Source organism: Protopterus annectens, chromosome 1.part1 (genome assembly GCF_019279795.1).
Source record: "Protopterus annectens isolate FY-2018-M chromosome 1.part1, PAN1.0, whole genome shotgun sequence".
Taxonomy (NCBI): domain Eukaryota; kingdom Metazoa; phylum Chordata; order Ceratodontiformes; family Protopteridae; genus Protopterus; species Protopterus annectens.
The window spans coordinates 1,842,383,581-1,842,395,943 of NC_056726.1; the positions used below are offsets into that span (position 1 = coordinate 1,842,383,581).

General features: G+C 40.0%; 1 protein-coding gene across 1 annotated transcript in view; it reads left to right on the top strand.

Annotated features, from left to right (window-relative positions):
* The window catches only part of GLP1R (glucagon like peptide 1 receptor), a 3,029,130-nt gene that overhangs the window by 2,394,676 nt on the left and 622,091 nt on the right, over window positions 1-12,363 (top strand). Inside the window, exon 9 of the mRNA XM_044084828.1 lies at window positions 4,611-4,671. Within this exon, the coding sequence (XP_043940763.1) occupies window positions 4,611-4,671 (61 nt within the window). The remainder of the gene's footprint in view (window positions 1-4,610; window positions 4,672-12,363) is intronic.

Genomic DNA, 12,363 nt, shown 5'->3' on the forward strand with positions numbered 1-12,363 from the left:
CCTTTGGATTCTTGCAGTCTTCCTGAGCCCATAGAGTTGGGGTTCAGCAAGATTCAAAATATTAATGCTTTAAAGAGGTACTTTCACAGAACATGATCTGAATGTTTACAGTCATCTTTCACCACAAACATGCTTGAATCTTGCAGAAAGTTCTCTTGTTAGTTGTACTTTTTAAGACAAAGGGTGAAGGGTATGAGTCATAAGGATATTGCAGGTTGGAATGAGAGGAAACATTATGAAGGATTATGAAATAACTGGATTACAGATGGTTATTGCTCTAAAGACATTTTATGGCTGTAGTATTTGTATGGATTCATCTTATTTCAGGTGATTATATCCCGGATTTATAAAGACACAGTGTAGCCAATAAATTGTAAGACATATATGATCTGTGGGTAAAATGGAGGCTAATTTACTGCTTGATGTCCTGGGCATATCTGCTGTAGCCTTTCACAAAAAGTCTCAGGATTTAGACATGCATTTGAAGTGCCAAGAATCTAGACCCTAAATATACTGGGAAGAATATGTACATTCCCAGTGTTGTTTATCGTAGACCTTAGCTGATGTATACATGCATTCCTTTACCATTCTCTCTCTCCAACATGTGAACATTGGAGAATCTGACAGGAATCCAAGAGCTGAGGTAATGAGAATCTGTGAGGAATATTCTCCTTACTATGTCAAAAAGGGTGAGCATGTCTAACACCACAGAGGCTGCAGATAGGAACATGTGCCAGTGCATGACTTAACTATAATGTCTGCTTGTGTCTCATCAGTTTAATTGGGACTTAATTTATATGATCCCTTCTTGCATGGTCTGGTCCAACGGATATCCAAATCACATTTCAGGCCTAATGGAATGCAAGATATAGCTGATAAAGTGATGTACAGCCATGAAGGTATGCAGGCACAATTTTAGTAGGTTGTAACATCTGTCTGTGTGTATTCTCAGCATGATCATGCAAGAGGTAGTCAGGCCCTGGAAGGTAGTAAGAATACGTCACTCTGGAAAATTGTCATTGCTAAATTTCTAAAAATCTACTGTTCCTGTCCAGTCTAGGCCACCCCTCTCTGAATTTATACATATCATTAGTCCTAGCCTGAATTTTCATAGACTAGGGCTCCCAGAATTAGAAGTAGTACATGCATTCATGAAGAGGGTAAGGGTGGAGTTTCTGCATCTTGGATTTTTGAAAAATCAGTGCACTTCTGAAATCCTAAATTCATGCCATTAACTTTCACCTTGTGATCCTCCAGCTAAACTACAGTAATTGGTATCTATTTAAGAGAATTCTGTTAAATAAACAGAGATATTCACTGAGAATTAACCCATGATTTACTCAAGGCAACATAAAGAATGTATAATTCTATGTGTCTTTTAAAATCGATTTATATTCTTAAAATGACAAAACTTGCAGCTACCAAATAAATATTTTATTTTATTAAAATAATCTCCTTGCTGCCTTAGCATTTTACATTCAGAAGGAGAGCAAACAATTCAAAAATATTACACTCACACCTCTCATCTGACCGTTATTTAGCAGAATATCCCTGATTTTGCCTCATAGTTTTGCATTGTCCCATGATTTTCTAGTAAATCCCTGAGAATTACAGTCAGTCGTACTAGATATTAGCTTAATGCTTCTTATTGATCACAAGCTGAATGTTGATCTGAAACCTACTGTTCCGTTATATGTTTAAGTGAACTGGAGTAATGTTTAAAAAGGGCCTCTGATTTTGCCCTTTATCTCCCCATTATTTTTGACTTTGTCTAGAATTCTTGAGCAAAGAAGTTGAGAGGTATGATCAGTTTTTGTATTGCTCCCTAACAGGTAAGAATATTACTTCAATTAAGCATTCATTCATTTCTTAAGAGTACACCTGCCATTCACCCTTACAGTATAAATAGACTAATTTTCATGCCGAGTAGCATTTTAATATACATAAACACAATTTTCTCACATTAACATTCACTAGTTTTAACTCCAATTTTAGTTCCATTAGATGCAATGTTTGATATTTTTATATAGGTTTTGCCTCCGATTTCAATAATGATCTGCCTGTATCTCCCCTCTTTTCATACCTGGAGTAGCTAAAATGCTTCTATTGCATTCACCCTCACTGCATGTCCATGTTTGGAGTGAACTGCAATTGAATCTGACTTCACTCCGAGTCTAATATAACATTTAAGTTTGTCCAATGTACCAGTGCAGGACATTGTATTGGCAAAAAAAAATGCACAAGTCTTCCATCTGAAAATCAAAAGTTCGCCTGTACTGTCTTGCCATGTATATACTTTTTGTGTAGATTGCTCAAATAAAGACAAATTGCACACTTACACATTTAATGTGCCTTTTAGGGAATTGCTGTCTTAAAATTAGAAACAAAACAGTGTGCATCCTCTTCTTCAACCATTTTATTCAAAAGCACAATCCTAAATGAAATAGTTTTGGTCAGCATAGGATCCGTGGCAATTATTGGCCAACGTTGCCAAACCAATGTTTGTAGTATTGGTAAAAAGTGTGGTGGCAAAATGCATAAAGTCTTTTTATGAATCCTGTGTCCCATTGTATGTCCCATTGTTTTAATGTGGAACTCTTTGTGTTTCACCTGCTAACTTCTTAACTTTTTTTAATTGTAAGATATATCCCCCTTCTATAAATCTTTGCATAGTGAACTTTTTGAGAAGCAATTTTCTTCTGAAATATAAATTCAAGCATGATAATTTCACCATAACACTTGGAGTTTTTAGATGCTGTTGTCTCTGCCAGAATAATTTCAGACTATAGGCTTTAATAACTATTTACGCGAATACTGTTTCATAAAGATAGGATTCACTTAGAATTACCCAAGGGGGCATAAAAATTTGTCATGCTATTTTGACCTTCCATTTTATTTTATGCAAAAGTGAACATAGAATTCAACCATGCTAGTAATGTGTAAAGACAACTGAGATGTTTTCAGCATCTCCATTAATTAGCCAAAATTAATGTTTGATTCTGTTTCCGCCATAAAGACAAGATAAAACAATATCTAAGTAATGTCCTTTAAAATGTCTGGATCCCTGACCTCTGACACAGCTTATCAGTGGTCAATGGTGAATTTAAGTTCTGTTTTAAAACAGGATACTGAAGAACTGGATCAAAGTTCCATTTTATCCTTCAGTAATACCTTCATGGAACATTCAGCTGTACTTCTTGGTAAGTTAAAGTCAAAACACTATTCAGGTAACTTAAGCAGATTTAATTACTGATTGAAACTTAGTCGTGCACTGTGTATATGCGTGCAAGGTGTGTGTGTGTGTGTGTGTGTGTGTGTGTGTGTGTGTGTGTGTGTGTGTGTGTGTGTGTGTGTTTGTGTGTGCGCGCGTGCGTGCATGTGTGGTGTGTGTGTGTGTGTATGTATATGTCTTTTGTGTCTGTGTGTAGAACCAGTAGAGCAACTCTCAAAGAATATAGTAAAATTATATTAAAAGTTACTGTTGTAGGTATTTAAGATGTACAGATGTTTTTGCATATATCACCTTTCGCCTTATATCTTTATCAGTATTTTTTACTTACTTTTCTTTTTTTTCTTTTTGCTTGAGAGGCAATAATGAATAACGAACTTGACCGAACTGTAGAAATGTCTTGAATATGGATGGATAAGTATAGCAATAACCCACGCCTGGGTGTGGGTAATGCTGGATTTACCCATGGTTGGTGTGATTTTGTCATGAGGGCGAAGCCCGAGTGGCCAAACAAAGACAACCGTGGATAAATCCAGCATTACCCACACCCAGAAGTGGGTTATTGCTATTATACACTGACATTATTTAAGAAAAAAAATTATTATTTTTCTTAAATAATGCCTCCTTGCTGACCTTCCGCAGCTGTCTGGTATTCTGCGGCAGTTCTGATGTACTGCGCATGCGTATGCTTACGCAGTACATCAGAGCTGTGGGAAAAAGCAATGGAAAAAGCAAGATCTCCGTTGCTTTTTACAAACTGTCTCGCTATGTTAAAGGAGTTTAATATAGCGAGACAGCTTTAAAAAAGCAACGGAGAATCTCTGTTGCTTTTTTTAAAGCTGTTTTGCTATGTTAAACTCATTTAACATAGTGAGACACCTTTAAAAAAAGCAACGGAGATAGGAAGATCTCCGTTACTTTTTTTAAAGCTGTCTCACTATGTTAAACTCCTTTAACATAGCGAGACAGTGTCTAAACAACAACGGAGGTGTTGTGTTCCCCATTGCTATAAAAAAAAGAGTTATACTAATGGAAAAAATCTGGGCGACCGGACCTTTTTCCATTACTATAACTCGGATTTACAATGTGCATGCTGAGCAATCAGCATGCACGTTTTGGAATATTAATGGGGGGAGGTTGTTGTATAATCTGCTTTTAACCTCTCATATCAGACTGTAAATATTTGCTGTTAGGTGATAGCATTGAGAATTATAATTCCTATTAGTGATACCTTTAAAAGAGCAAAGTCCTAGTGCTTAATTGTTATATAAGTGCACATTTTCTCTTTGCTGGCTATGTCAATGTTTCACTCTTTCTCGCTATGTTAATGTAGCATTTATATTTGCAGCACATTTGACTATGCTTCTCTTTTTCACCACAGGTGTGCCATTACTCTTTGTCATTCCATGGGGAATTGTCAAACACCTATATGAAGACACAGGGTCAGTATGCATTTTTAAAATATACTGATGACATATACGGCCTCTGCTTATATTTTATAAGAGAAACTATGAAGGTGTACTTGAACATTGGTTCGTACTTTTATTCATTATGTTTAATTTGTACTGTGCAATTACATTTAACATAAAAGTTCCACCTGCCACCATCAATATGCTAAGCATGTTTTCTAACAAAATTTCATCCTATTAGTATCAAAACCAGTGCTAGAGTCATGCTGAAAATGATGGCTCTTGGTAGACTCTCCCATCTCATTTTATAATGATATCTTTCCCACATGTTAATACATGCAGTCTAACATACCAGACTTAAAAACTGCTTTCCTAATAAGTGAGAACAGCAGCTTCCTGGGCAGGTGCTTTCACCAGTAGTAGACTGCAGTACTGTAGAGTCAACTTCTCTGCCTGATTTTAACATAAGACTATTTCAGTCCTGCCCCCCCCACCACCACCACCACCACAGACACCAAAACCCTCTGTATGTTTTCTTAAAATTATGATACAGCTGACAAGTACATGTTTTAAATAACAACACCAATTCCTTTCTACAAATTGAATTTCCATTGCTAATCTTAGTAAACCTGCCAAACCCCATTGGAAATACTACAGTTTTATGAACAGAAACTCTTGATATTGATAACGAAAAAGTGTATTTTTATTTACTTAGAATGCACATGTATTAAACTTTACTTCTTAATGGCACTTCTTTGACATCCCATTTTGTCAAAAATATAAACCTACCATAATGTCATGTAACAGGGTAGGTTATATTAAGTAAGCAGGAGCAGAGGTGAAGCCTACTGACTAAGGGGTATGTGGAGCTTGTCCACCACATCACCCATGACTGTTGTTATTTAATAGATCTTTAAATATATATTTCAATAAAAATGGTTACAGATGAGCTGGGATTTAGTTTTACCGATCATCTTTCTGTCTGGCACAAAAGAAGTGTATGTAGTAACTAAAGGGAGTGTCTGGGAGCCATGTTTTCTGAACTGTAGTATGCACTATGGACATTTTTTGTGTGAAAGGATGATAAAAGTGACGTCTTTTAATCTGCACTGAAGCAGTATATGCCTCGGAATTCAGTTTTGTACTGATGCCTTTTATATTGCAGTTATTGAAGCTAAATGTGACATTTTGTTTCATGTTTCTTTCTTGCTGTTATTCTCATTGCTGCCCTACATTATTATTTGTAATGGCTAATTGTCCACACTGATCATCTAACTGTTGATTATGGACACGGTTGCTCACATTGTATATGCCAGATATGCAGACTGCCTAATACCATATGCCTACCTCACTGATATGCTCATAGGAACAGTTCAGGGCACAACATTCAAATATGATGAACCAGACTGGTACTAATTTCCTGTTGGAAGCATACATTTCCTGTAACTTTTACTTGTACTACAGTACTGCAGTCTACTGCTGGTGTAACTTTTTTTTTCTACCAGCTTTTAATGCAAACATAAACAGAGATTGTTTTCATCTTATTCTACAAATATCCTTTGATGTTTACTCTGACCGTGTCTAGACATGTGTAACATCTCATGCCCAACGATGTTTTAGACATGGAGGCATTATTTTCTGTGATGACTTAACTGTTGAATGCCTGTGCAGTGCAGCTATATTATAAAAGTTCAACCTTTCATGCTATAATTTACATCAGCCCAAAGTTTATCTTTCAAATGCTGTCAATTGCCACATCAGCTTGGTTGATTTTCCTCCAGAGGAATCATATTTAAATTATATTTAAGATCATCTTTATGGCTTCATATCATCCATAACTGGACAATTATAAATAAGTCTGCCTATAAAGCTGAATATGCCATTAAGGGAAATCTCTTCTACAATGCATAAAAAACATTATTTAAATTAAAAATAAAAGTTTAGAACTGGTATATGTCATCATTATATATCAATTACCATATTTTAAAAGTTTATAGAAAATAAAGGTTTTAAAACAAAGCAGTATCTGTTCAAACCAATGTCAAACACTGACCGTTTACTGTCTCTTTAGAAGATTCGAAACCTAGAAGGTTTTATATTGCTCTGTTTTAGCACTGTATTTTTTAAAACCGTGTATGCTAACCTAAACTTTTGATCAAGTAATAGGAACCTATAGCTGCATACTTAGGATCCTATCCAGGCACAGTGTAGCTGCATACTTAGCCTCCTACCTGGGCACAATATAGCTGCATACCTAGGCTCCTACCTGGGCATAGTATAGCTGCATACTTAGGATTTTACCTGAGCACAATATAGCTGCATACTTGGGCTCCTACCTGAGCACAATACAGCTGCATACTTAGGATCCCACACAGGCAAAATATAGCTGCATACTTAGGATTCTACCTGGGCACAGTATAGCTACATACTTAGGCTCCTACCAGGGCAAAATATAGCTGCATACTTAGCATTCTACCTGGGCATAATTTAGCTACATACTTAGGATCCTTCCTGGTCGCAATATAGATGCATAATTAGGATTCTACCCCAGCACAATATAGCTACATACTTAGGATTCTGCCCAGGCACAATATAACTGCATAGTTAAGCTCTTACCTGAACACAATGTAGCTGCATAATTAGGATTCTACCTGGGCACAGTATAGCTGCATACTTAGGATCCTACCCAGGTACAGTATAGATGCATATTTAGGATCCTACACAGGCATCACATAGCTGCATACTCAGGATTCTACCCCGGCACAATAAAGCTGCATACTTAGGCTCCTACATGGACACAATATAGCTGCATAGTTAAGCTCCTACCAGAATACAATATAGCTGCATATGTAGACTCCTACCCGGGCACAATATAGCTGCATACTCAGGATTCTACTCCAGCACAATATAGCTGCATACTTAGGCTCCTACCCAGGCATCACATAGCTACATACTCAGGATTCTACCCCGGCACAGTATAGCTGCATACTTAGGCTCCTATCTGGGCACAATATAGCTGCATACTTAGGCTCTTACCCAGGCACAATATAGCTGCATACTCAGGATTCTACCTAGGCACAATATAGCTATATACTTAGGATCCTACCCGGGTACAATATAGATGCATAATTAGGATTGTACCCTGGCACAGTATAGCTGCATACTTCGGATCCTACCCAGGCACAATATAGCTGCATACCTGGGCTCCTACCTGGGCACAATATAGTTGCATACTTAAGCTCCTACCCGGGGAAAGTATATCTGCATACTTAGGCTCCTACCTGGGCACAATATAGCTGCATACTTAGGAGTCTACCTAGGCACAGTAAAGCTACATACTTAGGATTTTACCCAGGCATAATTTAGCTGCATACTTAGGATTCTGCCCTGAACCATATAGCTGCATACTTAGGATCCTACCCGGGCACAATATAACTGCATACTTGAGATCTTACCTGGGTACAATATAGATGCATACTTAGGATCCTACCCAGGCACCACATAGCTGCATACTTAGGATTCTATCCTGGTACACTATAGCTGCATACTTAGGTTCCTGCCCAGGCACAATAAGGTCTATATCACATAGTCGAAGTTTAATAACTTCGAACACGGAATGTTCAAACCATCCTGTTCGAAGTTAAAAAACTTCGACTATGGATAAAAAACAAAAAAAAAAGAAAACAAAATAAACTGTTGTAAGCAGGGGGCAAGCCCCCTTGCACCTCCCACATGGGGGGCTGCACCCCCCACTACTTAAATATACCAACTCCGAGATCACACCACATTGAACAAAATGGAAACCTCCCCTTACGGAGATTTCACTGAAACACTAGAACTTCTGCAAATTCTAACTTATGGTCTCGACCATATGAGATTCGAACTTGCAGAAGTTCAACTGTCTGATAGGAACCCAGCACAATATAGCTGCATAGCTAAGCTCCTACCTGAACAAAATATAGCTGCACACTTAGGATTCTACTCCAGCACAGTTTAGCTGCATACATAGGATTCTACCCCGGCACAATTTAGCTACATACTTAGGCTCCTACCTGGGCACAATATAGAAGCATACTTAGATGTTCTTCATCTCACATTGCTGCAGTCCTTACACTTGGGTAGTCCGCTGTCCTCGGTCGGCCCGAATATCAAAGTATAAGGCTGACGTCGGTCAAGGCGCATTTGACTGACATCAGGACGTCAGGGTACAAATGCGCATGACCGACATCATATCCTCAGTCTTTTTTGCCGCATGGTCCGATGCAGAAGCAGCGTTGCAAGTGCCGGTTGGCGTTCTGAAATTGTTCGATTTCGGAGTTTCAGACCGAATCAAAGTTGGCTAAGTACCCCGTTGGGGAATATTTTAGTTTTTTCTTGCCTCAGTGGTTTACCGGATGTCAGAAAAAGTGAATAATTGTATTTCTTGTGGGAAACAGATACCACATAGAGACTACCATACTTTGTGTATTCCTTGTTTAGGGCCTGAGCACGACGTTGTTGGGTGTCGCTCTTGTGCTAGATTCAATAAGCGCACTATTAAGAGAAGATTAGATTGTGCCAGGTTAGTCTTCGGGAAGCGGTGCAATTATAAAATGCCGTCGGATGCTCCGACGCCCGCTTCTTCGAAGAAGCGCAAGGACAAAGCTGTTAAACCTAGGCTAGAGGAACCGTCAGTACCGGACGCCGGTTCTTTAGAGGTGTCGGTGGAGCCGGTGGTTCCACCGGAGGTTTCTTTGGGTTCCCATGGAGAGACTTTGTTTTTGCAGGATGTGGCCTCTCAGGAGGCAGGCCAGGCTGATGGGGCTTCTCAGGTTACTATACTCCCCTCCCTGCCTAGGGTGGTTAGGCCCTCTCCTTCTGTTTCCAAGGCTTCTCCCAGGGGCAGGCCAGGTTTAGCTTCAGTTGGTGTTACCCCTAGTTCTTCAGGAACTGTGCCCAAGAAGCATATGCTTAAAATGGCAGAAGATTTGATTACTTTGATTAGGGGTTCTATGCCCCCTCCTGATAAGAGACCTAGTGTGGAGCCTGAGCTAGGGAGTTTTGAGCAGGCTTCAGATGTTTCAGAGTCTTCGGCTGAAGACTTGCAGGAGTACTCTCCTTATTCTGATTCTGATGTGGATGATTCTACTCCTTCTGCTTCTCCTCCTGAGGATTTTTCTTTTTCAGAAACCCTTCATTCCATGAGGGAGCATTTTAAGTGGGAAGGTCAGGACTTCTCTGATTCCAGGAAAAGGCTTAGGGAGTTTTTTTTTTACCCCAGCATAGGCCTTTGGCTATACCTCCTGTTTTGGATGTAGTGGAAGATGTTTTACAGAGGCTTCTCTTAATCCTGATTCTTTGCCTCCTGCTCCTGTTAAACCGGATAGGTATTACAGGGTGCCTGAAGCTCATAAGTATCTTTTAAGAGTCCTAGGGCAGACCCAGAAACTGTTAGCCAGGGGCCTAAAGGTGTTAAGGCTTCTGTTGTAAAGAATCCGGTTCCTGCAGACAAAGAGGCCAGGGCCTTGGATAGATGGGGAAAGAAAGTTTATACTTCTTCCACTCTTGCTATGAGGGCTTTGAATTGCCAGTTTCACATGTTGAAATACCAAAACTATCTCCTTTCACAATTGAAGTCTAAGGTTGATGCTGTGGCAGAAGGTATTGATTGTAAAGAGTTGCAAGATTTAGTACATGTTTCTGAACAGGTGGGTAAGCATTCTTTACAATGTGGTTTTGATGCTGTACAGGCCTCGTCTAGGGTGGCTGCCACTGGGTCAGTTCTTCGCAGGCACGCCTGGCTGAGGGATCAGAATTTGTCTGACCATGTTAAAACAAGGATTTTAGATGCTCCTTTGCAATCTGACGTGTTGTTTGGTTCTCCTGTTGAGGCAGTTTTAAAGAAAATGGAAGACAAGGCTAAGTCTATGCAGACTGTTAAAGATTTTTGCAGGTCCAGCCTCCAAAGTTTAGTAGAAATTGGCCTACTAAGGGGTGGACGTATCCTTCTTATGATTCCCAGTCTAGGGGTAGATCTAGACGTGGTAGGGGCAGAGCTCAGGGCTTTTCAGGCCTAGAACAGGGAGTTCTCCTGCACAGTCTTGGTGAGGGCAGGGGTCAGTCCTTTCGTAAACAGACCCAATGACCTACCTTTTCAGCTGCCAGAGCCTTCTCGTCTGGCAGCACCTTTGGGAGGAAGGTTGGCACTTCTCAAAGAAAATTGGAGTTTAATTACCCAAGACAGATGGGTATTGGATATCATACACCACGGTTACAGGTTTTATTTCCATACCTTGCCTCCTTTCAAAGGCATGCCAGACGTTCCTCCTCAACAAAGAATAGAGGCTCACAAGCAAGTTTCTCTGTTACTCCAAATAGGGGCCATACAGCCGGTCCCTATGCCAGAAGTGGGCCTAGGATTTTATTCTCGCCTGTTCCTAGTACCAAAGAAGGGGAACACGTGGAGACCAATTTTGGATTTATCTATCCTCAACACTTATCTGGACATTCCCAAGTTCAAAATGTTGACGTTGCAGCAGCTTTTACCTCTGCTGGGCAAAGATCATTGGATGGTAACTTTGGATCTCAAGGAGGCTTACCTTCATGTTCCTATCAGACTAAGTTGCAGGAAGTATCTGCGTTTTCGAGCTGGGACTTCTCACTATCAGTTCTCTGCATTGCCCTTTGGCTTATCTACTGCGCCCAGAGTGTTCACGAAAGTTCTGGCTCCAGTGATAGCTTTCTTCAGGCTAAAAGGAATACAGATCTATCCTTATTTGGACGACTGCCTGATTCTGGCTCAAGGAAGGGAAGAGCTTCTTCATCATTTGGAATATGTGATAGCAGTGCTAAGATGCCTGGGGTATTCTGTGAACGAAATAAAGTCCAGTCTAGTACCCTCTCAGGACATGTGCTTTCTGGGTGTGAGACTGAATACAGCATCCCAGATGGCCTTTTTAACCCCGGACAAACAAAAGAGTCTTTCCCTTTACTTCCATCAACTATCTCATCAGTCCGGGCTGACTGCAAGGACAGTCCTTCAAGCCTTAGGGTTCATGGCATCTTGTATTCTGGTGCTTCCCAATGCCAAACTGCATATGAGGAAGCTGCAATGGTATCTCAAAATGTATGGACACAGCACTGCCAGGATCTGGACACTGTCATTCAAATAATACCTTGCATTCAAAAGGAATTTTTGTGGTGGGCTCAGGAATGTCACCTAAACAAGGGACTCTCTGTGACCCGGCCAGAGGCGAGTCAGATTTTAACGACAGATGCCTCAGACAAAGCTTGGGGAGCTCATCTAAATGGAAAGTGGATACAAGACAAGTGGCCTGCCAGACTACAACATCTACATATCAACCTGAAGGAGATGTTAGCAGTCCAGTTTGCATTAATAGATTTCAAGGAATTACTTCTTCCAGGGCAGGTGTTGATTCTAACAGACAACACAACTGTCATGTGGTACATCAACAAGCAAGGGGGAACGCATTCTTATCCTCTATGCAGGCAAGCAATGATTTTGTGGGAGACTGCTCTCAGTTTACAGCTCAATCTTCAGGCAAGGTTTCTGCCAGGAGCACAGAACTCCTTAGCAGATGTGTTGAGCAGACAAATTATGGATCCCCACGAGTGGAAATTGGATCCTCATGTATTTCAGAAATTGACAGTGTCATGGGGAACTCCAGACATAGATCTGTTCGCTTCTCCACTAAACCATCAGCTGCCAAAGTTTTGCACAAAGGT